Source organism: Apteryx mantelli, chromosome 12 (assembly GCF_036417845.1).
Source record: "Apteryx mantelli isolate bAptMan1 chromosome 12, bAptMan1.hap1, whole genome shotgun sequence".
Taxonomy (NCBI): domain Eukaryota; kingdom Metazoa; phylum Chordata; class Aves; order Apterygiformes; family Apterygidae; genus Apteryx; species Apteryx mantelli.
In genome coordinates this window covers 7210390-7237535 of record NC_089989.1, presented here as the reverse complement: position 1 = coordinate 7237535, position 27146 = coordinate 7210390, and the positions used below count along the sequence as shown (strand labels likewise).

General features: G+C 50.1%; 2 protein-coding genes and 1 long non-coding RNA gene across 6 annotated transcripts in view; 2 read left to right on the top strand and 1 right to left on the bottom strand.

Annotated features, from left to right (window-relative positions):
• The window catches only part of LOC106488737 (uncharacterized), a 22153-nt gene extending 19011 nt beyond the window's left edge, over positions 1–3142 (top strand). The window contains exon 7 of the long non-coding RNA XR_001293277.2: positions 2554–3142. This is a non-coding gene — a long non-coding RNA (uncharacterized lncRNA). The remainder of the gene's footprint in view (positions 1–2553) is intronic.
• PTPDC1 (protein tyrosine phosphatase domain containing 1) overlaps positions 1–5200 on the bottom strand; it is a 25032-nt gene extending 19832 nt beyond the window's left edge. For both annotated transcript variants that reach the window (XM_067303809.1, XM_067303810.1), the window contains exon 1: positions 5141–5200. The gene's annotated coding sequence lies outside the window, so the exon portion shown is untranslated. The remainder of the gene's footprint in view (positions 1–5140) is intronic.
• Positions 5105–27146, top strand: BARX1 (BARX homeobox 1). Of its 3 annotated transcripts, none has more exons than XM_067303811.1 (5): positions 5105–5233; positions 12463–12613; positions 25439–25727; positions 25898–25982; positions 26476–27146. In XM_067303811.1, exons 1-5 carry the CDS (start codon positions 5132–5134, stop codon positions 26638–26640), a joined length of 792 nt encoding a protein of 263 aa, XP_067159912.1. In that variant the 5' UTR covers positions 5105–5131; the 3' UTR covers positions 26641–27146. The 3 variants fall into 3 exon arrangements, with proteins under 3 accessions (XP_067159912.1, XP_067159914.1, XP_067159913.1); XM_067303813.1 differs by lacking the exon at positions 5105–5233 and adding an exon at positions 5474–5593; XM_067303812.1 differs by lacking the exons at positions 5105–5233; positions 12463–12613 and adding an exon at positions 23149–23353.

Sequence of the window (27146 nt, the reverse complement as noted above, 5' to 3'; positions counted from 1 at the left end):
CAACTAATATTAAGAATATATATTATTCCAACTACAAAATGATTTAAGTTTTCAAAATTCTGAATATTTTTTTTCCCTTTTGTTATTTAAAACCTGAACAGATTGTGCAGCTTGAAATATTATGTTGCACTTCTTTCTTTAATATGTTGGTATAAGCTTCAGCTCTAAACGTGCCAATCACCCCCAGTTTCCCCTGACTGCTGGTGGATCAGCAGTGCTCAGAACCTCTGAAAAACCGGCCCTTAAGGGTCTGTATGTGACAAGAACTGGTGAACAGCTTCACTCCCTCAAGGAGTCCCGTTAAACGCTAGGCTGTAAGCAGAATTGTGCATACACACACATCTTAATTGAAGTCTTAAGAATCTTAATTCTTCGTATATTTTGGTAATTTCTAAATGGGTACATTTGAAAGGCAGTCAGTGACATACTTAGTGATTACTTTCATATGGATAATATAACACTAGGAACCTATTTGATTCCAGAGGGTGTTTAATTTTTTGATGGTTTCAAAACGTGGTGCAAGAGCCTCCTGTTTTGCTATATCTATTTGTAGATATTAGATATTTGGTGGGTTGCCCCTTATTATCTGTTTCTAGATTGGTACTCTTCAGTATTAATGGCAGTTTAGTCAGCTACAGAACTTATTTTTTCTAGTGATCTGCCAAGTTTAGCTAGTTCCAGGAAGCTGTGCCAACCGTGTTTGTTCAAACAGGGTATGTCATCGTACTTTCATCAAGACAAGGTTTTGTGCTAACTGAGTATGACTTTTTGGGGGAGTTAACCATTAGGTTAAAATAATCTGCCATTTTCAAAGAAAGAATACACAGAGTAGGCGGGATGCCAGTGACTAAACTAATAATCTTTATATCTTTAGGCTTGGCATTTTCCTACTGAAACAAAATGAAGAATCACAAGTCCTCTGGAAAATTCTTTTGAACTATCATTGCCATTCAAAGATGTTAACAAGTTTTTTAGGCAAGTAGAACAGGATCACTAGGCTTCTGGCAGCTTATCTCCCTAGAACTGTATGGGCTATCTCATGGCTACCTTACACTGGACTTAGCAAATCCACCTGTCCCATTGCCTTAGGTACTAATTATCAAATTAGGCAGGTAGAAAACTATGTCTCATAATGAGCTGGATGCAATTAAAATGTTTGACCATTGATAAGACTGCACTGTTTCCATTGCTGCATAGACAGAATTGGAACATGAAATTATACTACAACTTAAACTTTACTAAAACCTAATTTACTTTAAGGATAATGCTAATTTAGTACAAACTATATATTTAGATTCCTAGCTAGCTTTGAACATTTCCATCTTCACCTTTTGCTTTCTGCACTTCTGATAGCTTGGATAATAAAAAATCTATTAATGTTGCTCTATATTCGGGTCTCTAATGCTTACATTAAAACACTGCAGGCAATGTTGTAGTTTTGTGTAATTTTAAAACTGTATGAAGTTTTATTAAAGACTTTTTACAAATTTTGCTTTTGGATTAAATTTTTGACATTCCTGTCCCTTAAGTATAATGCAGTATCACACAGCAAATCAATCATAAAAGCAGGGTTAAAGACCATCTTTGGTTCCCAGTCCTAGACTATGCTGACAGTTATTTAACTATATTATAGTTATGCATATAACATAATATATACATAGTTAACTACCTAACTAGTTATGTTATATGTAACTGTTACAATTGTGAGATAAATGTGTGCTGGTTTTAGATGCCTAATAAGATCCCAGAGCAACAGCCTACCTATGATCCCCCTGCTCTTTTGTCATCTGTACTTCCTATATTCCCTCTTTTTGTGTTTGTTCCACTGCTAGTTAAAACTGTCAGTAAAGGATAAAATAGAAATGTAGTAAAATTGTAGGAAGAGGGAGCATAATTACAAAGATTTCAATTCAAAAGACAGTTCTAAAACTGAAGAATTGTATCAAGTATTACAAGCTGTTCAATGGACTTAGACTTGCACTGCAAGTGGCTGCAAGCCCAGAAAAATAGCCTAGAACATCACTTTTTAGCCACAGACCTAGAAATGAAAGAAAATTCACAACTAAATTTAGATTTAAAAAGAAAAGGAGAGGTGTTGTAAGGCTGTAGCAACCCCAGTTAGCTCTACTTTGTCAGATACCTCATTTTCTGACTATATGACACAGTGGTGTCCATGTGCTGCAAACCCCTTATCCAGTAATGGTCTGGTTTGTGCTAGAAGCACTGCCTTTGAAGTATCCGGCAAATGTCAGGTTTTTGAAAATGAAGAAATTAAGAAGAAATCCTTCTTTCATAAATATTGTAGCTTCTGAAGAGCTACCATATATTAATCCAATTTGTGATGAACTTTGCAAATTAACTGTTTAATACATGTATAATTTCTAGGAAGCATCGGACCTCCTAGGCATATGTAGAACAAATGTGTAGTTTATGCACAATAAAACTTAGTTCTTCAAAAAGTGGCAGACTAGGTAAAGAGGAAATGCTAGGAAAGGAAAGTGGATCTAAGGTAACCCAGTCCTTTTATGTATTTTATTATTTGCCTTTTGCCAGGGAACAAAATGGCTGAGCTCCGTAACACAGGGGACTGTTTGAGTGAAGAACCAAAGAGGTCAAAGGAAGTTAATAAGGTGGCCAGAAATCAAGAGCTGCAGGTAGCTGCTCCTTCAGGTTGAGTATCTCCCTCTTGCTCCCAAGATAGGATTAAGCCCAGGAAATGCTCCAGAGTGGAGAGAAAACTGAGGAAATAGGTATGTTTTTAAAGTATTTTTCTAATTTATGACAATAACAAGCTACTTAAAATCAAGAGTAAACAGGTCAAGAAGCTTCTCCATGTTGTTGCAAAGATAACCACAGAATACAGGGTTGGAAATCATTTGCTTTTTGTTGCAAGTGTACTTAAGCCTGAAAGTTGTTTTCACAAAGAAATAAGGTATGGCTAGGAAACTGTTGGAGAAGGGCAGGGAATCACTGTTGCTTTGTGAGAAATGAGGAAGATTAGGGGTGCGCAGGCCTGGTGGCCGAGGCTGAGGCTGCGGCAGGCAGCACCTGTGCCTCGGAGGGCAGGACGCCCCATGCCTTCGATTTAATGCTTCTAACAAGGCAGTCGCTCTTTAAAAGCACATGCGGACAACAGGAAAGAGAGTGGTTTTGTTTGGAAATGTAGCTGCTTTAAGGACTGACAGCTTTTGCCGCGTACAGGTGAAGGGGCTGAGCGCCTTGAGGCCGGCAGTCAGCTCGGCCTCCTCTCTGCAGCGCGGCGCGGCCCGGCCCAGCAAAGCAGCCCCGTCCCGGGGCTCTGTGAACTGCTGCTGGGCCAACCGAGAAGCGACTGAGAACATTACCTTCCCTAGCCTCAGGGTCAGCTGTAGTTTCCAGAGCTAATACCTGTGTACAGCAAGCATCTCTTGAGCTATGGCAAGATTCTGTCTGGCTGCTACTGTAAAAACTCTCATGATAATATTAAAGTAACCCCATGATTCCATTTAATCATTTATTTTAAAATAATTAAATGGCTTTATGCTCTACACGTTATTCCTAAAGTCCCTTACCAATGTTTTAATTTAATGCTTTCCATATACATTGCTTAAATTACCTCGAAGTTCACCTGTGTTGGTGAGCACACTGACTAGAAAAAAAGAACTCCCTGTTGTAGCAACTGTTATCAGCTGTAGGTGTTTTAAAAAAAATTAGATAAAAATTGGATCTGAATTGAGTGTATCTTTAAAAAAAATCTTAAACTCTGAATGGTATATACTGGCATTAAAAACTTTTAGCATTAAAAATTAAATTAAAACCGCAAACTATACTCTTCATTCAGAAAAGTGGAAATATGTTGCCATCTATAAAGCAATCTTGTACCTCACCTGAGCACATCTAATCCATTTAATTTTGTCATAGTATTTGTATAAGCATTGCTTCCCAATAAGTAAAGTTTCAGCCATGTCAAATTTCACAATTCCTACTCATGACTCCTCTCACTTGTAATTTTACTATTAAAAAAAATACTCAAAATGGTCACTGGTTTCACAATAAAGTAAAATATTTACTCAAGCACATGGAATAAACACTTCCGATGGATACCGCCACCCCAACAACCACATAACGGGAGATTACACTGCTAATTATAGCTGGGAGGTGACACACTTGCAGTATCTGGCCCTGCAGACTGTCTCCTTACTTTTTTCTTTGTTGTCTGACACATGGGGCTCTATGTATGCTTTACATAAACTAGTGATGAAAAAAAAGGGACTGGAAAAAATGCTTTCAAGCAATACGTAATTGCAAAGACTTAGGTTTATTTTGTGCATATCCTTTTGGGATTAATTACTGCACAGATGTGGTGCTCAGTTTTACTAGCTGAGGCACAGGCCTCCTGAAAGCACAATTCTTTCTAAGAACAGAGAATCAAGGGAGCCGTGCAAAGGGAAAATACTTAATGCTAGATTACTAATATGTTAGGTAATATTTTAGGTTACTGAAGAGTGTAGTTACAGCCTGCTGGCAAACCAGGAATAGCTGCATCTAAAAATTACCGTCCTGATAAAGGTGAAACGTGCTTAGGTGCCTTTTCAACTCTAAAGGGGGCAATCGGAGCTGCTTTTTCTAGGAGTTTGATCCCGCGAGGGAGGGCCAGAGGTAGCAGAGAGGTCCCGTAGGAGGGGGCGGTGTTGTCGCCCAGAGGGCAGCCCGCTCCCAGCACGGCTGCGGCCTGCCGGGTAACCACGAAGCCGGGCTCCCCTCCTCCGCCGGCAGCCGCGGCCCCGCGCGGCGGCCGTTACCCGCTGCACCCCCCCCCCCCGTCCCCCCTTCGGGAAACGCGGCGCAGCGGCCTCCCGCGCGGAGGCCGCAGGGGCCCGGGCGTGGCGCGCTGCCATGGCGACGGGGGCGGGCCCGGGGGGGAGGGGCGGCCCCGCTGCGCGCCCCGCCGCGGCCGCGGGCAGGGCCCGGGGGGCGCCGCACCCACCTGGCTCCCGCCGCCTGCGCCGCCGCCTGCGCTCCGCGCGCGCGCGAAGGGGGGGAGGGGAGGGGTGCGCGCGCGCATGCGCCGCCGGCGGGGGCCGTTGGGCCGCGGGCAGCCGCGCCGTGAGGCTGCTGCCCCGGTGGTCTCCTGCCAGCGCGGAGACGCTTCATGTCTTACCTCAGATGCGTTTCGGGAGGAGAAACATGTCAAATGCTGCCTTTAAACCAGATCAGATGGGAAATGCAGGGTGTGCGTCGTCCACCGAGCAAGGTGGCGTTACCGGGCTCGTGAGCGGTGGTGCGTGCCGTGGCCGCGGGGCGCTGCTCGTAGCGGGGCCGCAGCAGGGGCGATGGGAAAGCGCGCTGCGGGGAGGGGAGGCGAGGCGCGGTGCGGTGCGGAGCTCCTGCTGGCCCCAGCCCCCCGCCCGCGGGTGAGGGGCGCCAGCGGCGGCATTGGCGTTTTGTAGCTGCCGTGCGCTTAGAAACGCTGAGAGAGGCCATAGTGAACAGGTGCTGCTGACGTCACTTCACTTAGCATCTTCACCATCATCGGGAACCACTGACTTTTACTAGCGCTTGCACATTAGGGGCTTCACTGGAAATTTCTCACAGATGGTTTCTTTCCATTCAGGTAAATTAGACCTGCAGCTGATGAATGTTTTCCACATTAACATGCTGAAAGACCTCTATTTCAACCAGCTGTTCTGTTGATTATATTGTGATGTACTTTATTCATATTAAGGCTCCTGGAATTAGTGGTGAAGGGATGCCAAAGAGACATCAATTAGGGCTTTGCAAGGCTTAGTTACAAGTCTTTTTAGCATCCGTAACAGGCACGAAGGTATTTGGATCTTGGATATAGGAGTAGATTATGTATATAATGGTTTATTTTAATACTAGAACTGATATGTGATTCCTGGTTAAAGGAATAATAAGAGCAGTTAACCCTTACAGCACATGAGTGTGTTAGGCTGAAACATCTGTATATAATGAGGATATTTTAGGATGGACTGTCCTTATAAGCCATTTGCAAAGTTAAGCTGTGCTTTTCAAGATATTTTTAAGATAAATTTTTGATAGTATTGTGTATCTCATTAGCCAGTATTAAAATAATTGTAGTGTTAGCTAATAGAATTAGTGTCTATGTTACATCATGTAAGTTACATAAACAACAGCAGTGTTTATGTTTTTGTAAATTAGGCCCTTTAAAGATAAAGCAACAGATGTAAGGACTTAGTGGAAGTACTGAAGAAATCTCTGTTGTTCATTTTCCTTCTACTAAGTGAAGGAAGTGTGTGTATAACAACCGCAGGGCTTGCTCCTTAGAGCACATATGTCACGTTAGTACTACAGCGTTGTAAACTTACCTTGTTTTTTCACACCATTAGCATACAGCCTTTCCTAAAATAACTGTCATCTCTAAACAAGCAAAAAAAATGGCTATGTAGCTCTTACCTCTATCTTTTTCTAAGTAAAAAACCTGAGGGCTGTTTTTCTAAGGTCTGCTTGACAGAAACAGCTGGTGACATTTACAAGTTTCATTTATTAATTTAACTACAGGACATATATTTAGCGTTCAGTGCTGCTGAGTGTGATTTGTGCCTTTGCCGTCAATTATAATATTCATGTGTTTAGAGTTTTGCTGGCTCAGGGCTGGAATGCGGAGTACGGCTATGAGTGTGCCATGTGATATCTGTTCCTAAAATTTGTGTTTATCATTACATAATTACTTCAATAAACAAACCTCCTGAATGCTTCAGAAAAGAATTCATAAAGTTCATAAAATTCATAAAAGAAAGCATAAAGCTTACTTTGTTTTGTTGTAAAGATATAACCACAGACGCATGCCACGTTTTTTTAAAATAAACGTTCTGGCTTTGCTTCTTTGTGTCTGAAATAAGGGAAAACCATATCATGTCCTCGATCCAGCTCACTGTGCAGCTGCACGAACCCTTGTGCCCGCACAGTGGGCCCGAGCAGGGTGCCCAGCAAAGGGCAGTGGCAGAGGGCAGGCCTGCTGCCTTCACCGCTCTTTTCAGCATGCAGACCCATGAGGTGCCCCCGCAGGACTGTGCCACGAGGAAAACCATGTTGCAGGACTACTCAGAAATGTCAGATTTTGAAAGCTATGTTATTGAGCAGGAAATGAACCAAAGTGAGAATGAGAAACAGGCCTTCAGATACAGCCAGGAAAAGGTTATTTTTATTTAGTCAGAGCAATCTATAGACAATAAGGGACAACAGAAGAAAGGAAACTTTTCCAGGAAAAAGTGTGAATTCAAGTTTGGTGATATTCCTGGATGCATACTGAGATCCTCCACTACTGTAGGGCCAAGTTCTAACGTGATGCAAATGGCATAACTCTGCTGAAGCTGAACCTACTTACTCCAGGTCTGAGTTTTGCTATTTAGATCTTAAAAACCTTACCTGATTGGAACTCATTTTAGATCAGCACATGCCACCTTGTGGCAAATTAACATGGTGCATCTGTTTTTTTCCAGCTATATAAAACACCTCTTTCTTTATCAAAATTCTGTCTTCTGTTATATTCCTTTTATCCTTCAGATTGTTGTGGGGGCAAGAGAGCTTGTATTTTAGGGTTCCTGCACTTCATCTCAGTAGTTTGTACATAGCTTAGAAATCCCACTTACTCAATTTTGTGATTTTTTTGCATTTGGGTCACATGTTTTTTCAACATCGAGCATGCTTTTCAGCAAGGCATTCTGAGCGCTTTGCAACTCAAAGCTAGTAGCTAGCTGATGAATAACTGCATTTGGTTAATCTGTGGAGTGAGTAAAGCATTATAAAGAATATTGAACGTTCACCTTTAACCTTTTGTGTTCATTTCTACATCTGAATTGTTAACACTCCTTATCTTTCTTGCACGAGTACTGGATTTAAATTCTTTATTCCTGTTTTCATTTTCTTACTTTCCATTTGCTCACTGGGGATAGCAGTGTTCTTTCCCAGCATAAACACAGCCCTTACAAAGATGACTTAATTTTTCACTGCAAGCCTTTCATTTGCACTGTTTATGCAGGCACATCACACATTGTACAATATCTGCCTTGTTTGAAACGAACATCAGCGTAATGGGAAGGGAACAAAGGAATAGGAGGGATAATCAGCAGATGTAATGAAACAATGCCAATAGCAAGAAAAAATAACTCGAGCTGCTGCTTTTGAGGTTAGAAATGTCCTCAGTGGAACGTGATATTGTAGCTGTCATTAGTTTGGAGCGTGGATCCCAAGTATGGGCAAGTCTGTATGCAGATTCAGTGGAGCCGTTTGAGCTTCTATGTAGTGTCTGAGTATCTTGCTAGAACTCATTCATCTTTAGCTTTCCACCTTTTCCTGGAAAAGACAAGTGATGCCTGCTGTCAAAGGTTTTCCAAGACATTTTGCCTCATCCCTCTCTTCCTTTGACATTCAACACTATGTGGATGGAAGCTCCCTCCCTCAACTGGGGTCTCGTTTGAAGGCAGGACGAATACTATAGATATAATTCTATTTTCTATCAGGCCAATTTTGTGTCCTTGCACTTGTTTTCATGTGAATTTTCTTACAGTTCCTTTTAAAAAGATGCAGCTGTTTCTCTGTCATGTTACCAGTCCCTTTCCTATTCTGTAGAGGTTTATCATCCTCACAGCTTTTTTTTTTTTAATTTACTTTTTTATGGAACTGTGTATTGAATTTCCTTCTTCTCATTTATTACTTTTTTATATGCTTTACACTTCTTAGCTTCAACACCTTAAAACTGTACTTTGGCCTTTACAATCATGATTAATAAGTCAAGTGAGAAATTGTTCAAAGTAAATTTGTTGTCACAAAGGTGTAGATATTTCTGTAGTTTCACTTACCAAAACTTTTCATTAAGGGAATTTTTTAAATAATAACTGTACTACAGCAGGTAACTAATAATACCACCATTTTACAACAGGACAGGAAAACTAACGGGGAAAGGTCTGAGTGTCTTGGATTTTGTGTGACTTTACTTTAAAATAATGATTAAGAAGTTTGATAGCCAAAGTCTACAGCTTTGACTATAGTAAAATCTTTGCTAGGTCAGGATACAGAATATAGGAACTTTGAGACCCTCATCTCCCTTCTATGTACAGTGTGTGTTCTCCTCTCAGAAAGATGTTAAAGAAATGATGTTGCAGTAGGTAAAAGTGTAAGCTACTGCATTTATTTCAGTCATCTGCTTGCTATATTCATCTTATATGTAACCCTTTTACTTTCTAAAAAAAAATGCATATGTATTTTTCATTTTAAAAAGCCTGTAGTGCTTGAATTCACATGCAACCCTAAGGCAGCAAATTAATATGAACCACAATGGAGGAAAAAAATTTTAGTAGGATAACATAGCAGCTGTAAGTTTGCAGAAGCTAATTTAAACCATACATTCTTACCCGTCTGCCTTGAGCATTAGTCAGAAAGAAACATCTTAAGTGAAATGTAGTTCATTCTGGTGGTAATTCTAGTGGTAATTTTTCTGATGTCAAAGCTTATGAGTCTACAGTTTTTATTTGCATCATATGCCTTCAGCTGGAGGGGATTTTCAGTGACTTCTGCATTCAGCTGGATTGGTGCTTCTGATCTACCCCCTGTGATTCTTGGTGAAATTTCACAATCATGGCTTTATGAAATTATATCAGTTCCTTAAAATCAACTGCTGCTAAAGATCCCCGTGTGCATTAGAGCAGTCATTTGCTACCGGAATGGGTATTAGCTATCTGTCAGATTAGAAATAATGATTAACTAAAATCTTCCAGTAAAGCAAGAACATCTTGGCACAGTAGATTGTCTGCTTCTGAAGGGAAATGCTGAAAGAGGAGGGACTGAAACAGTGAAAAAATCTTTGTTAGGAAAGAAGGAACAAGAACTAAGAACTGCGTTTTAACAACAAAACATCTGGAATGACCAAGGAGCAGAGTCAGGCTGTGAGTCAGCATGAATCTTTCATTGCCAAAACTGAGCAACCTGAAGGATGATTGCTGTAGGAAGGAGAAAAAAATTGTAAATCAGGAAGACTGAGCTGGGGAAATAGAGTCTTGTGTTTTATGAACTTTAAGGCACTGAACAAAACCCAAACAGATCTCAAGATTAATTAGACTTTGACAAAGAGAATTTCAGGTATTCTTAGGAATTTATTATTATGCCTCAAGCTGTATGTCCAGAGGGAAGGAGACAGCTCTCGAGTAGATAGGTAAATATTGCTAGGCAGATGTATTCCAAATTGTCTTAGAAGCAGGTTATTCCAGCTACAGCTGCCAGGTGTTTTGATTAAGGAGTTTAGTTAGGGGTTTTTATCAAGTGCCATGCAAGTCCCTGAACAAACCCATCCCTACTGGAGGAAATTGAATGTTCCCGAATGACGGTAGTGAGCCAGATTCTTCATCCCTCTTAAAGTGTTCTCCGTGCAAGAACAAGAGTAAAAAATGGCACTAACTAGCTTAGTGCCTTCAGTCCCCTCATTCTGTCTTAGGGTTTATCCTATGTTCAGCTGCCGTGGCTTCCGGAGGACTCCAACAAAAACGGTCAAATGTGCATGCCATCATTCTGCCTTCCTTGACATAATACTGGGATAACACTGAGGGATTTTACCAGCTGTGCCACTCAAAAAGACCAAAACCCTTTACAGAAGGAATCGGTTTGCTTCAAGCTCACAGTTTCTGCAGGGTGCTGCAACAGTTTTTATGGGCCTTCATAGAAGGAAGCCTTGGCACAGACCTTGTGCCATGACCACGCAGCAGAGCATGCATGGTTGCAGCAGATTCAGAGAGGCATATTCCAGATACATCTGCACCATTTGAAGGGAAAACAAGTCACTTCAGTGCATTTGTCAGAAATCTGTATATATTGCAGAAGCGAGCTATTCAGTTAGATTTTAAAATAAGTTTGCTTTGGCCATGGTCTTGTCTCCCTTCCATGAAAACCTGTGCCAGTAAAAACAGATTCGGAAGCTGCATGTTCAGAGTTTAAATTCACAAGCATGTGCATTCATGCTGGAAGGGTATGGACACTCATTTCTTGGGGGACTTAACCAGCATAATGTGATGTACCTGGGTTGTCACAGCTAACCAGATTGCTGGCAACTTATTTTGAGTATTCCGTGGAGTTTAATTGTTTTGTCTTCAGTAATAAAAAATAAAATGCTTTAGAATTATAATTAAATTCAAGGAAATTTCATTTGATCAGAGATATTATGCAAGCAGTAGAAAGAGGTTTAAAAAATCAGCAGTTTTCTGGAGATTATTTGCTCAGCTATACTATTAATATTGTTTTGTTTGCCAGACTGTGATCAAAAACATTTGGCAGGCAAGACTTACTCAGGAAAGTGAGCCAGTGAAGTTGAGCTGTCATCTAAGTACGTACAGAAAAACTGTTCTCTTGGCTTAGAAAACAGACTGTTTACAGAAATAATAAACATGCCCTCTAAAATTATGTTCCTTCTCTCTAAAATCACGTAAGGTCACAAGACTTTGACCCTACAGAAGGAGCATAACACTTTATGAGACTTGTGTCAAAGCACATGATAAAAAATAAATACACTGTCATAAAGAAGTGTCAGTCTGATGGCTCAAATGTGCCTTCCTAACGTATTCTGTCTCCCTTCTTTAAGATGTGGTATGCATACTGCCACGCAAAGGAAGCCCATCTGGAGGGGATATCAAATCAATCCATTTTCTTGACGTATCAGTTGATGTAATTAACTTTTGTTTCATGTCCCAAGTAAACCTTGTAAACAATAAAATGTGTCAAAGTAAAATATAATTTATTGAAAAGTGTAATTTGCAAAAGGCGTTATGGTGATTCAGCAGCTGGATAGAGCCCCAGATGCTGAATATCCATTAGGAATAAGAGACTGATCTGGCCAATGCTTGGATTTTTTCTGAGCCCTGACAAGAAACTGAGTGAGATACAAGCAAAGGGAAGGGAAGGTAGTGGCTGGCTACCTCAGCAGCTGCTTGCAGCTGGAGGAGAGGACTGTGTTCACAGGCATCGCCAGCACACCCCGAGGGCAGTAGTCTCACCTTCTGTTAGCTGTTCAGGCTCTTCAGTTTTATTCTTTATTTTGGTTCCTTCTTCCTTCCCTGTAAAGTTCTGTTTGTTTAAATTCTGCTGTGTAAACTCAAGGCGTGGGAGTGAGAAATATCACTCATTCTTGAGCGCCCAAGTAAAACGATGTTGTTTGCCAGTTCATTTGAGCATCTTCGGTGGGGACCCTCACTCAGCTATAGCTGACACTTTCTGTTGCAAAGCAGGGGCTGACAGAAAGGGTCTGATTATACTAACCATAAACTAAAATAGTTTATGATGTTTCCTTCTCAAAGAGTTTGTCTGCTACAGTGTCTCATCACACAGTATTTACGCACGAGAACTGAGATGAAGGGACCAGCCTTATTTACTTGATTAATATTAATCTTCAGCTAAGTACTACCTGCAAGTAAAATTCTGAGTTTCTAAACATAATTGTACCATTGCATCTCTGACTAGGACCTGCTTATCACAAAAGGGAGCCACCATGAAGGGAGAAAGATGGCACAGTATTCACAGAGGACAGCTTATCCGAGTTACAGGCTGCACGGCACAGGAATCTCTGTCTCCATTCACTGCAGAGGGAGCCAAGGGAAATTAGCTTTAGCAGGTTAGTCTTTGTTAATAGAGCTTTTCTTTCCTCACCTCATGACTTTCATAGCTATTTCGTTATCCTCCTCCCAGCTGCCTTGGCCGGGTTTGCTCACACACTGGCTGCAGCTTACGTAGACACAGCAAAGCTAGCCTTGGACTTGCCAGCTCAGGTGCAGCAGCAGTACCCGTCATTAACTGTGGCCGCATGGAGGTCAGTGTGCGCTGTAAGTCCAGCAGGGAAGCAGGGTCAGTGTTAAACACAGGCCTGTGCTGAGCTTCGTGCCACCACAAATATATTGCTGTCTAATTGAGCTAGGTAGTACAAAACGAACCCAAGAAGCTGCAGCTCCGTTTTCGACAGCAGTGCAGACTTACAGCCAGTGCCGCTAGGATGCCTGTGGAATTTATGAAATTACGTGCCCGCATTGCTCGGTGCCATACAAATATTAGTGATTCCTCTGGCATCCCTCTAGGTCAGGGGAAAGAGAGGTGTTTCCCCACTGCCTTCCTCCTTTCCCATGGTCTTCCTCTCGAGGACAGTATGAGACCAGTCAGATGATCCCTGTTTCACAACTCCACCAACATAGATTAAACATGTGTTGAACATTAAAGATCTCTAAATTTATACAGCTTGACCTATCAATTTGCTGAGGGTCAGTATGCAAGCTTTTGGCTTGGGGTTTTCCCTACACACACAGCAGTTTTACTTTAATCCAGGAAAAAAACCAAAAAATCCTCTATTTGCTGGTAGTTTAGGTTCTGTTCAGTCATAACTCACAACTCCAAAACATAAGAATTAAGTTTAATAGTTCATAAATTATACAACACACAGCACATACTCTTGTAATCTGTAATACACATAATCCATGTGAAGCATTAACACCAATGTCTAAACAAAATACAAAGTCACGATAGGCAATCTTAAACCCGGGCTTTACAGTTTTTCTGAACTATTTTGGCTATGGATATGATTTTTCACCCCTCTATCCTCATATGGTATCAATTCAATTGTTTTAGATGTTATACATGCATAAGAACTAGAAGGGATTTCCTTAAACAACAAACACTGAGGATAAAAAGGTTGGTGTTTATAAAAACCTCAAATTCAAAGGTTCTTCCATAAGTTGTTAGAGGATTGCTATCATTTAAAACTCAAAAGCCGGTCATCCAAGAAGTCCTCCAGAGAGAAAAGCTAATCCACAGTTTGCCTCTTGAGCTGCGAGCCTGACTCTTCAGAAGAGCGTCAACAGGAAGCATGCTGAAAGACGACCGAAGACGTTTGGGCTCAGTTAAACTGATCGGGAAGTGGCTGTAGGATCATTCGGCTCTACAGCACGTAGTCCATTTGCTCGGGCTTTCGCTCAGCAGCTTAGCGTGTGCGGGAAGGGAAACCTGCTCAGAGCAGCAGGTCCGCGACAGGCGGGTGGGAGATGCCATGGCCGAGCTGTGCCCTGCCGCGGGCATGCCGGCTGCGGGCAGACGAGCGATCCGTGCAGGGAGCGAACGTTGTGGCGGGTCTGTGCGAGAGGCAGCGCTCGCTCGCAGGACGGCACGGGAGGGCTTTTAAACTTGCTGGGTGCAACCCCAGCAGTGGCTGACTGCCTTCCTCCCTTCTCATCAAAGAAACCGCCGGCAAACAGCATAGCGGGGATGTAGGGTGTGGATTTAGGAAAAACGAGGTTCGCATAGGAGCTCCAAAGCAAGGGCGGCCTCAGTTAAGTATACGGTGTCGCTGGGAATGCCTGTTGTTCAGAGAATTCAGAGTCTTCTGGGGCAGGAGACTTCAGCAGGAGTCGGGAGGACCTAACCTGCTTGTCTTGGCAGGTGAAACAGAAAATAAACCCTCTGGAAAGGGCACGACGTGACGCTACTAGTGTGAGCTTCCCCGAGGCCTGGCCCGTGAGCGGAGCGCGGGGCCGGCAAGGAAGAGGCGGCAGAGGCAGGGTGTAAGGTGGCGCGGGGGAGATGCGGCCGTGCCCCGGTGCCGAACGGCGGGGCCGAAGGGCTAAGCGCCCCCGCCGCCTCGCGCTGCCCGCGCCGCGCCGCCCTGCCCCTCCCGCGCGCCGCCGCGCCGTGACGTCATGTGCGCGGTGTGACGTGCCGCCGGCTGGCCCGCGCCGCGGCCGCCAGAGGGCGCCGCCCCCCCGGTGGCGTCACGGGGCGCCGCGGCGCTGCGCGGCCCTTACGCAAAGCGGCCGGCGAGGCCCCGCGGCGGGGCGGCAGCGGCGGGACCGGCGGACGGAGCCCGGTACAACGGCGGGACCGACGGACAGAGCCTGGGCACCACAGCGGGACCGACAGACGGGGCCAGGTACAACGGCGGGACCGATGGACGGAGCCGGGCACTGTGGCAGGACAGACGGACGGAGCCGGGTACCGTGGTAGTACTGACAGACGGAGCCTGGCATCACAGCGGGACCGACGGACGGAGCCGGGCAGCATGGTGGGACCGACGGACAGAGCCTGGGCACCACAGCGGGACCACCACGGACGGAGCCGGGTATCACAGCAGGGCTGACAGACGACGCTCAGTCACCGCAGCGGGACCGGTGGGTGGCTCTTGAGTACCATGGTGGGACCGATGGACGGTGCTCAGTCACCATGGTGGGACCAACGGACAGCACTCAGGTACCATGGTGGGACCAACGGACGGCGCTCAGTCACCGCAGCAGGACCAATGGATGTTGCTCAGTCACCGTGGCAGGACCGATGGACGGCACTCAGGTTCCTCCTTAAACTCCGCATCACAGTCCGGACATTTGGAAGTGCCATAATATACATACAGGAAGCAAAACTGTTCAAATGTTTTAAACAGTCGCATCCATATATGGCTTTAAAATTCTGTCCTGGCGATAGTAAACAGAGATTTGCCCTATTTAATACGAGAACGCAGCGCAGGCAACGCAAAAACCAGTTCTCGTTTCCCCTGGATTTGACAGCGAAGCTCCTGCCAGCGACTTTGGCACGAGCCGGGTTTGCCGTTAGCCGTGGCCCAGGCTGCGGCCGCGCGAGGCGCCGGCGGCCCGGGGAGAATCCCGCCCCGTCCGCGCCGCGGCAGCCGGCGCCGAGGCAGGGTGCGCGGTTCGGCCTGGTCGCACAGGACGCGCGGGCTCCTCACGCGCTTGGCTGCAGCATCCGCGCTCCTTTTGGCTGGGCCGCGTGCGCTGGCGGACACTGGGGGCCCCTGCGGTAGGAAAAGGGGTGAAAACACGCCACCGTCCCCGTTTGTGAAGGAACACCCCTGCCGCCTTCCTGCCGCGTCTCCTGAAAACCAGCAGGTCCCCTTAAACCCGAGTCCCGCTCCTCTGGAAGCGGTGGCACGGCCGAGGTTTAGTTTCGCCCGTGGGTGTGTGGCGGGGGGGGAAGCCCCTTCCCTCGGCCTGCGCCTCCTGCGTGTGGCCCGTGCAGGTACCCGTGTGCGCACGGGTAGAGGTCACGCCGTGCTGCGTACGTATAAATATTTTAACCACATCTACTGATTTATGGCCAAGACTCCTAAAACAAAAGTTACGTTTTTCAGGATCTGTTGGATCTCAGCCAAGCTATAGAGATTAAAACGGATAAAGACCCTTAGGAATGTAAACAGCGTACAGAAATCCCAATCCGCGTGGCACGATTTTGTTCCAAAAAACTGTTCTGGACTGAGGTGGTGAATCACACTCTGCTTCTGCGTCCCTTCTCTGGGAACCCATATGTTAATACACACACACACACACATATATATCCCGTATATATATTAGTTACCTTCTGTCAGGAAAGCTGCTCACTGTGGGTAGCATCCGCCTGCTTTCGAGGCAGCACGCGGCAGGTTAATGTTTCCGTTATGGCAGTTTTCAAGCCCAGCAGATCAGTTGGCCTGTCAGGTGGGATATCTGCGGCCGTCTGCACGGGAAAGGGAAACGTCTAAAAATAGAAGCCATTTAGGAGAGCTCAGACACCTGGTTGTTCGTTTTTGGCACCTTTTTCTTAAGTATTTTTGATTGGTGTGATTTTCTTTAACACTTGGTGAACCCCGTGCTGCAAACCCTGCTCTTAGGCCAGTGCCATTAATTTCCCTGGGAATGGGGAGAGACTCTGTCCTTAATCTCCATTACAGGGGCATCTTAAGGTATTTGTAGCCATATTTCAAATAAGATACACACACGTATCAAAGCTTGTTTAACAAATAAGCTAATAGAAAGGAGCCTTATATCATTTAATTGTTTTATACTGTTTGGCATTTAAAGAAAGCTGTTTTGTGCAACTGGCTCTCTAACTTAGGGTTTTTTAACTAGCTGCAGCGGTGCTTATGAGAGACTGGGAAGTCAGCTTTAATATAATTTTAATATGTATAAAACATCTTGTTATTTTTAAAATAAAATGTTTCAATTAGCCATTATTGTGTTAAATGACTTAAACGTCTCCCTGCTGATCTATAAACCCAAACCATCCAGATCTGATGTAGTACTTGAGAACTAGAAACCAAACCTGACTGGAGGCTAACTGTAAAATTGAGGAATGTAGGGGTTTATTCTGTTTCTTCACTCACTTTTTAAAACTGAAGGCCCCAGCCCGGCACAGATGTAGTCATTAACTTAATTTTATGAACTATAAACAGTTCTATTCCAGTCAGTCAACTGTGTACACAGTGAAAACCTAAGCACACATTTAAGTGTTTACAGCACAGGGGCTAATGTGATATCATTAAAGGCATCTTTAATTTTGCAACAGATGTACTTGTTTCTTGATTTAATCTAATTCAAGAGCGGTAAGGACAAATTCATTGTTTTCTGTATGAAACTACTTTAGCGGCTAGAAATGGTTAGTACAGTCATGGCTGCAGTTTAAGGTTTAGTATATTTATTTACTGAACTAATGCACCCATTTTTTTAACATACCATTTTATGTGTATCCCAATTGTGGTTTGCAAACCCCGTGTGTAGGTTGCAGCTGCGTGTGCTCAGCTCTGCATCCGTAACTCTGGCTGCGGCAGTCCTGCCGGGCTGTTTTGGTATGGGTAAAAGCACATCGCCGCCTCTCTGAGCCTGCACTGAAGAACTGATGCAGACCGCTGGTGCAGGCAGGGCCTGTTGGTTGACCCGGCCGATGAGGATTCGAGGACTTCGCCTGTAACCTTCCCGTGTTGAACCCATGCATCCAACACCAATTTGGTGCGTACCCCTACCAGTTAAAAGCTAGGTGTGCTTGTGTGCGAGACGGAGAGCTGCACACGCCAGACCCACCCCGAGCCGCGTCGCCCCCGACGCCTGCGCCTGCGCAGCCCGCAGCATCACTCCAGCACGAGGCCACCGCCAGGAAGGGTCTTGCAGGAGACTCCCGAAAAGCAGTGTAGGTTGCTCCACTGGGGTTTTTGGTAGCAGCTCTGGAGAGAGACCAAAGATGGTTGTATACGCCAAAAACTAGGGACCGTGTGGTTGCGTTCATCTGTGGGCTCCAACACCGTTTCCAGTGGCTGCAGCCGTGGTGCTTTTGTCGATGTGCTGAGCGTTGGCAAAGGCCTCTGAACCTCCTATCTCCTTACAAGCTTGTGCTAGAAGTTACCTCGTAGAGAAGAGGCTACAGCAGGAAAAACTGTCCAGCCTGAAATGCTAATTGCATTTGTGTTTAGCCACTAATTTGTGTTTCCGAGCACTGTTTCCCTTGTCGAGGAACTAGAAACCAAAAAAAAAAGAACAGAGACCGTCTTTTGCAGTGTGCTGCTTCATCATCGTTCATCGCTTTTGGTGTTCTGCAAAATAAAGGGATGCCAAGGAAGAGGCAACCAAAGCCGTTGTTCTTAGCAAGCACACAGCTATTCCGGTCAGATGGAGGCGTGATGAGCACCTGCGCCTTGCTGCACGTTGCAAAGGTGAACCGTGCCGCTCGGACGTGTGTTGTACCCCGTGCTGGGGCACGTGCCGGGAGCTTTGGCTTTGTGGGCTGTTCTCTTGAGTATAAGCTCAAGGACACTCAGACACTTGCTGTTTTCAGGCCAGTTCCTTTAGGCTCGTAACATTCTGGAAGAAACGGGGGACGCGTAGGCTGTGCGAGCTGTTGGCGTCCGCTCAGCGCAGGGGGCTGCTGAGGTACCGCCGGGCAGGGAGGGGAAGGGGCCCGAGCGCCGCTTCGTGCAGCCCTCGCACAAACCTGATTTCATGGCCGAAGCGTGACTTTCTAAGATAATTAAATAGTCAAGCTGTCTGATGAGGCCAGGTGTTTGCAGAAAATCATTTTTAGGGGGATACTTGTTTAAATGCTGATGAAACTTTACTCGGCTGTTAAACATAATGTATTACTCAGGCCTGAGCTATTCCCTCAGCCCTAATGCTCCTTTACAATTAGCGTGTGATGTCACATTTTCCACTCCGTTCATACCACTTTGTGGATTTCCTGAATATTAAGTGCCATGAGAAGTGAGCAAGTTGGAGATTATCGTGACTAATTTCTCCCTGCAGCTAGCCTGCGGCCGTGGGAAGGGCACGGGCCGTGGGGATGGTGCACATCACCCCCAATTACCTGCAGCTGGCCACGGGGCAGCGGGGACCCCGGCGGCCGGCCAGCCGGCCACCCCAGCGCGGCGGGCCACAGCTGCGGGGCTGCCCGCGGGCGACACCGCGACTTGGCCTTTGCGAGAGACACACGGGAACGGCCCCAGGGAGAGCACTTCCTTTTGTGAGCCTGGAAAATAACGCTGGAGAGGGGACGAGCGTTTGGGCTTGCGCATGCACCAAGCGCACTGACGCAGGAAAACCGCCTCTCACTAATGCACCTACACGTAGCTCCGCGGTGGCGTGCGCTGCGCTGGAAGAAGTGGCTGGTGACCCGGGCGCCTCGCTGGAGCGCCGTGGGATGTCCCGGGCGTCCCGCGGCACCGCGCGCGGCTGCGGGGCCTCCGCAAGGCAGCGGCGGAGGTTTCAGCCACCGGCTGCCGCGCTGCCGCTGAGGATCTGCTCGCTCCCGGCACAGCTGGGACTTGGGCTGCACTGCTCGTGGCTGTGTCGGCGCTCGCAAATAGCATTACGAGGGCTTCCGAGTCTGCAAGGTGACCCGAACCCTGCTTAACTGTGCGGCAGCCTTTACGGCTTTGATTTCTGACCGTCTCAGCCAGGCTTGCAGACGTGGGGGTCTTCGGTCACTCCTTTTTGAGGAAGTGCAAAGAGTTTTGATTTTATTATTTTCCTTCTCACTGTTGTTAAAGGAACAAGGCTACTACGAGAACTTAATTGAAGGGGCTGGTATGTGGAAAATTCAGAAAAACATCTTCTTCCACCAAAATGCTAATTAATCAGTGAAGTAAAAGCACTCCTACCACACTGAAGAATTTTAAATTGCTGGATGAACTTGTTTCCTTCTTAATAGCAATAGTTTCGCTGTTTTAGCTCTCATCCTTTTCTGAGTTCCCCAGCCAAAAGAGAGACATATATCAAGACATTTGAAGTGTAAAAGTAAGCAAAGGAAGCCTTTAAAAATGTTTTCCACTTTTATAGAAAGTAAAGATTAGAAGGGCCCCTGAATGCGATAGAGGTATTGATATTTTCTGAAGCTAATTATATATATTTGTATAAAATTATTAAAAATTAGATACCTATTTAGAAATAGTCTATATTTCTAAAAGTTATATAAACTCTTTGCCTAGTTTAAGCAAAATAAGTATTTCTTAAATGCAGAGAATTTTGCAGAAAAAGGTGATTCCCTTCTATTAGATTCCAGAAAAAAAAAATATATAAAATTTTGGGCCTGCACTTTCCTCATCCTGTTCCTCCCTAAACCCACATATTTTTTGCCACGTTTCCACTCTGCAATGATGTTGATCAGGAAGGAGCACTTGTGTGAGTTGCACAGGGTTGTATTTGCCAGTCTTAGGGCCAGGAGGACGACGCAAAATAAGAGCATGGATTTAGGTGCTCTGCAAGAGCACTGGAATTTAGACAGATTCAGTCATTGTAAGAGACAATTCACAAAATCTTGGCTGCTGTGCTTTTAGCTGCAGAATTTGCTTCACAACTATTTTGAACTATTGACTTTGAGTGCGTCGCGCTCGTCCCGTGCAGCAGCAGCAGCAGCAGCAGCAGCAGCATACCGTAGGAGCATCTTTCCCAAGCGTTCGTGTTTTTCGGAGCTGCCAGGCTGCAGGCCTGACCCAGGGAGGAGGCTCGTGGCGTGATCCTTGGGCTCCCCGAGCCCCCTCGCTGGTGCTCCTCGGCGTGTGGCTCGCTGCCGGAGCGGTCTTTTTCAATCCCCCTCACGTAAACGGCCTCGGGAGATATTTCTAAAGGTATATAAAGCTCTACATCTTCAAAGGTAATTCTGTATCCTGGAAAATGATACCAGATCTATACTGTACTGAACCAAACCTGCTCGGAGATAAGAGCAGTGGTGAGAAGTATTTACAGTGTTCATGAGTTTTGTTTTATTTTAAATAAAAGAAATCGAGGTGTGTGTGGAGGGGGGAAGCTGGCAATTTATTTTATGTGTACTACTTGTTTATGAGCATGCTATTCTTGGAGGTGAGGTCGCTTAAACAATCTTATGTGGCTTTGTCTGCGAGCCTGAACGCGGGCCAAATTCTTCTCAGTTTACTCATAATTATTCGTCTTGTTATTTATTACCGTAGCACCAAAGGCCTCTTTTTGCCATGGCTCTTAGAAATCAGCGCCTTGGCCTGAAAACGGCTTGTGACGTGAATAGAGAAGATGGGCAAAATGGGGGGAACCGGCGGGGCCGGGCCGCGCCACCTGCCCCGGCCGCGGAGGGGCTTTGCGGCCCCGCGGGTGCTTCGGCGCCGGGGGCCTCGGGGTTGAGCGGAGGAGCCGCGGAGGAGCCGCGGAGGAGCCGGGGACCGGGCAGCCCCGCTCCCTGCGAGCCCGCGGACGGGCGAGCCCAGACGGGCGGTGGAAGTGGAGGGCGCAAGTTAACGCAAGAAACACCTGGTTCTGGTGGAGTGAAGCGGTTCGGTGGTATGGTGGGACGACAGGGCGGAAGGGTGTAAACCAAACCCGAAGAGAGCGGGCAGCTTGGCCGGGCGGCGCCGGCGGCTCCGCGGGCGCGGGGCGGTGCGGGGCGGTGCGGGCGCCCGCGGCAGCCGCCGCTGCAGCGGCCGCGAAGGCGCGCTGAAATCGCGCTGAAACCGCTTGTTTTCGGCGAAAACCAAAACAAGGAGCTCGGCTTCCCCCGCTCCGGGGGACGAGCCCGACCCCGACCCGCCGCCGGCGGGATCCCCCCCGCGCCGGCGGCCGCGGCCGCTCAGCCGCGTTTGCTTCGTCTGGATTATTATTTTTCCCTGGAAATAGCATCGCCCCGAAACACACGTTTCCTCAGACAACGAAACGTGGGTCCCGCTCCGGGAAAACGCCGGCCCGCGTTTCTGGGCACGCTCCCGGCGCGGCCCCTCGGGGCCGGGGCACCCCGGGCACCCCCGGCGGCGTTGGCGTTAGCCCCCCTCTCTTCCCTTATAGGCTGAATTTTCCCCCGGGACTTCGTGGGTGTTGGGGCTCTGTCGCACACTGGTCCTGCACGAAGTACTAGTGACACGTATAAATCGCTCGGTAGTGATCTGCCGCCTTGCGTGACAGAGGCTAAATGGGAATTAAACGAATCTCGTTGTGCGGGGCAAGACGTTCGCAAGCAGACTACGAAAGCGAGGGAAAACGGCCTGCCCTGTGCTCTGTGCCCTTTCCCCGCCACCTCCTTTGGGTCGTTCGCAGAGATGTGGCCAAGGCGCGGGGGCTGCGGGCGCCGGCCCGGCCCGGAGCGCAGCGCAGCGGCCCCGACGTGAGGCCTCGCTGGGGCGGCCCGGAGCGCCGCGGCCGCCCCCGCCCGCGCTGCCGGAGCCGGAGCCGGGGCCGGGGCCGGGGCCGAGGCCGGGGCCGGGGCCGGGGCCGGGGCCGGGCAGGACGCGCCCCCGGGGCGGTGGCGCGGGGCCGGGGTCGGGGCTGCCCCGAGGGCGCGGGCGGCAGGTGCCGCCGGGCAGGAGCAGCCCGCGGCCTCGCCGGGCCGGGCCGGGCCGGGCCGGGCCGGGCCGGGCGCGCTTCTTCGGGTGCCTCCTTCCCGGCGGCTCGCGGAAGGGCTGAGCGGCTCTGTGGGGCTCGGGATCAAATGCTCCGCCGTAACCCTTCGCTTCCAGGTACCGGCCCGCGCCGGCCCCTTCCTTCCTCGGCCCGGCCCGGCCCCTCCCGCGCCCTCCCCCCGGCGCTGACAGCCCGGCGGGGTCGGCGCTATAATAGGCTGCTGCCCGCCGTGCCGGGGCGGAGAAGCCTCCCGCTGAGGCGCCTCGCGTGCTGCAGTGGTGACCGGCCCGGCCGGGCTGCGTCCCCGCGGCGGTGCTGAGCCCGCGGGGGCCGCGCCGGGGGGGCCGCGCCGAGCCCGGCCCGCGGGGGCGGCGTGTGGGGGGGGGGCGGCGGGGCGATGGGCAGAGCCGCGGCGGGGCGCCCCGCTGCCCGGCTGCCGGGGGCGCCGGCCGGGGGGCTGCGCTAGGGCGGCGCGGCGGCGCCGAGCCCCCGCGGCCGCGCTGCCCCCGCGGCCGCGCTGCCCCCGGTCCGGCCCGGCCCGGCCCGGCCCGGCCCGGCGGCGAGGATGCAGCACCCGCTGGACCTGGGCGCCGCGCACTACTTCCCGGCCGAAGCCTTCCCCGACCACCGCTCGCACCGCTACCGCAGCTTCATGATCGAGGAGATCCTCACGGACCACCCGGACGCCAAGGGCGCCGCGCCGGCCGGGGAGCTCCTCAAGTTCGGGGTGCAGGCGCTGCTCTCGGCCCGGCCCTACCACAGCCACCTAGGTACGTCCCGCCGCCCGCGGGCACCGACGGGACCCTGCCGGGGACCCTGCCGGGGACCCTGCCGGGGGCCGCCGAGGCCTCTCCCCCTGGCCCCCGCCGGGGCTGCGCCCGGCGCCGCCGTCCCCCCGACTTCGTCCCCGCCGCAGCGCGAGGCCCGAGGGGCTCCGCCGCCGCCGCCGCCGCGGGAGGCCGCGCAGCGCCGTGCCGCGCCGGGGCTTCCCCGCGGGCGCGCAGGAGGGAGCCGGCCCGCAGCGGGCGCGGGAGCCGCGGCGCTTCCTCGCGGAGCTGCTCGGCCCCGGCTTTTCCCCCGCGTTTCCTCGAGCGCCGGGTCCCGCCGCGGCGGCTCTCGTGGATTTTGCCCTGAAAGAGCTTGCGGCGGTTCGCTAGCACGAAGCGTCTCCGCAGCCTCTTCGCCGTGGCACCGGAGGCTTTAAACTTAAACCGTTTTCAGTTCAGTGGGCTTACAGTTAAGAGAGCCGCTTTAGGGCTCCGGTGCCGTTTGCAGAAACTCCCAGTGAATTTCATGGGAAGGCTTTTGTTGGTAGGTTTTGTGGTTTTTTTCGGGTAGGGTATAAATTACTGCATCCTATGCAGTCATAAATATGACTGCAATAAACAACAGTATACTTCGCATACATGGATTTAGCTGGGGGCCCGACGCACATACATTACATATCTAAAGATGTATTTATTTAAAAAGAGAGCACGCTATTTCCAGTCTGATACAGCATCTAGAACAACTGCAGTATATTACAGAAACAGTTATTTAAACGCAAGTATTTAATGTGTGATTGTAAAAGTTTTCGTTTCCAAAGCCATTTTAATCTGCAGAATCGTCGTTCTTTATCCGTAGAAATTAACGAAATAGAGAGATCCCAATTTTTTATTTCTCATTTAAAAGAGAAATAAAAAAGGATCAAGCCCCATAGCATGGCAGCAACATATATTAGAATATCTGGAAATGAATATGGAAAGAGTAATTTTAAAGACTGACAGAACTATTTAAAATATTGGACCAAATAAAATGATGTTTATAGCGCTTTATGGCACAGCTCCCGCCGAGTTCAGTGGAAGGAGGATTAGGTTCCTGTAAGGGAGCGATATGTGTATTTGCTTCAACAACGCAATTTCTGCTTAGGCCGAGAAGAAGGAACCCGCAGACACTTCTTAAAAAATCCTTACAAAATCCGGGTTGTTCCCCTGTTTTCCTAGCGGTAAGAGGCAGGCTCGGACGTAACTAATTCCGTTTAAACTGACATCGCACCAGCAAGCGCTCCTGTCCCCTCGCCGCTGGCCGGCCCGAGCCGCCGTGCGCTGGGTGAATTTTTCTGTATTTCCGAGCAGAGCCGGAGGCTGCGCGGGCCGCACACGCGTGGCCGTGGGGCGCCTGGGGAGCGGGCCGCGGCTCCAGAGCGGTCTCGGGAAGCCTAAATAATATTGTTAGGGATGGCCCTGTTCCTGAACGGCATTTAGGGACGCTGCCCGTCTTGTTCCCCGAGACGTTTTAAGAGAAAATTCGTGGGGCTGCGCTTCACGGACGGGAATCGAAACCGTTGCAAATGTAGCGGTGCCCGGCGGGGAGAAACCCGCGGCGGACTCGGGCCCCGGCTGCCTGCGCGGCAGCGCCGCGGCCTCCACCCGCACGCGGAGTATCGCTCCGGTATATCGCTTACTGCTTCTGCGGCCAAGAGTCCCGACGTTTATTAGGTGACATTACAGGAGACCGTTTTTTAAATATTTTAAAAGATTTCCACTTGTAAATCCCAAATCATTCCGTAATTACCAACCGCTGGTTTTGGCGCAAAACGTGACCCTTGAAACGTGGCGCTTGGGCCGGCGGAGCTGCGCGGTGCAGCCGGCGGTACCGGGGCGCCCCGACCCCCGCCGGGCTTCGCCCCGCCGCTCCGCCGTCGGGCCAGGAGGGCGAAGGCCCCCGGGGCTCCTTTCAGAGCCGAATTCGGGTGAAACCCCCCCCCCCCGCCCGGCTGGCCTCGCCCCGGGCCCCGAGCGCTGCGCCCCGCGCGGGGCCGCCCCTCACCGCGGCACCGGGCGCCGGCGGGCTCTGACGGCGCCTCTCTCCCACAGCCGTGCTGAAGGCGGAGCCGGCGGCCGTGTTCAAGTTCCCGCTGGCGCCCCTGGGCTGCTCGGGGCTGGGCTCGGCGCTGCTGGCCGCCGGCTCGGCGCTGCCGGGCGGCGCGGCCCCGCCGCACCTCCCGCTGGAGCTGCACCTCCGCGGCAAGCTGGAGCCGGGCGCCGCCGAGCCGGGCGGCAAGGCCAAGAAGGGGCGCCGCAGCCGCACCGTCTTCACCGAGCTGCAGCTCATGGGGCTGGAGAAGCGCTTCGAGAAGCAGAAGTACCTCTCCACGCCCGACAGGTAGGCGAGGGGCGCTGCCCCCGCGGGGCCGGGGCGCGCTGGGGCAGGGGGCCGGGGAGGCACATTTGTGCTGCGAAAGGCCCAAAGCTGCGGCCCGGGAGCGGAGGGGCTCAGCTCCGCGGCGGGCGGGCGGGCAGGCAGCGGCCTCACCGCCTCTCTCTCGCCCGCAGAATAGACCTGGCCGAATCGCTGGGGCTCAGCCAGCTCCAGGTGAAAACCTGGTACCAGAACAGGCGGATGAAATGGAAGAAAATAGTAAGTTGCGTGTGGCCGCCCCTCGCCGCGCCGGGTCCCGCGGGCGCGGCCCGTGCCGGGGGGTCAGCCGCGTCTCCGCCGAAATGCCGGTCCCTCTCTCGCAGGCTCTCCGCTTCTGCATGTTGCCCTTGGTTGGTTTTTTAACAAAGCGAAGGCCCCAGGCCTGCAGATGCAGCAGCGATGGGGAGACACGGCAATGCCCTCCCGCGGCGCGGCCGCCCTGCTCCGCTGCATCCCGCGCCCCGCAGGTGCGCAGGGGCGATCCGCACAGGTAGAGAGGAGCCGGCCAAAGCAGCAAATGCGAGCCAGGTCCTGATGCAAGCCAGCTGTGAGCCGTTTTCCTTGGCTGCGTCCCAGGCTCGCTGCTGAAATAGTGGGGAACGCAGAGATAGAGGTTTCTCCGGCTGCGGGGCGCAAGGCGCGGCGGGCTCCCGGCCGGGGAGCGCGGTTTTACCCGGGTTTGCTTCCCTCTGCCCTCCTCCTGGCCCCGCAGGTGTTGCAAGGGGGCGGCCTGGAGTCCCCCACCAAGCCCAAGGGCCGCCCCAAGAAGAACTCCATCCCCAGCAGCGAGCAGCTGTCGGAGCAGGAGCGAGCCCGGGACGCCGAGAAGCCGCCCGAGAGCCTCGGCTCGCCCTGTGAGGTCAGCCAGGAGGAGTGACCGGCCCCGGTCCGCCCGGCCGCCCCGCCAGCGGCGCCGCCGAGGAGCGGCCGCCCCCACGCCGCGGTAGCCGGTCCCGCCGGGCCGCCCGCGCGGTCTCCCCGGCGTGGGTCACCGCCGCCGCGATGCGGGCGGGAGGCGGCCGCCGGGCCCGGCCCCGTCCTGCCCCGTGAGGAGCGCCCGAGGGCAAGCGGACGGTGACTGGACGGGTTGTGGACTGTCCCTGTGTTTGGTTTCCGCCGAACTGAACGGCTCGGTCGGCCCCGTCCCCCGCGCCCGGCCGCTCCTCTCCGCGCCGGCGGAGCGCTCCGCCACGGACGCCGGTGTTGTGCGACGGCCCGGACGGGCCAGGAGGACACTGGATCCCAACTTTCACACCTGCTCGCTCTCTAAAACCCTGTGGTGCCCCTAGTTATTCGAAAACTGCATTTTATGATCAGTTTTATTAATGCGAAGATATTTACTTTATTTCAATAAAGTATTTTATGAACTATTACTCTAGGTAA

Coding starts and splice junctions, on each gene's coding strand:
- BARX1 (XM_067303811.1), top strand. CDS start 5,132: ATGTCTTACCTCAGATGCGTTTCGGGAGGAGAAACATGTCAAATGCTG. Junction 12,614..25,438: donor AGGGAAATTAGCTTTAGCAG/GTTAGTCTTTGT, acceptor TCTCTCCCACAG/CCGTGCTGAAGGCGGAGCCG. Junction 25,983..26,475: donor GGATGAAATGGAAGAAAATA/GTAAGTTGCGTG, acceptor CTGGCCCCGCAG/GTGTTGCAAGGGGGCGGCCT.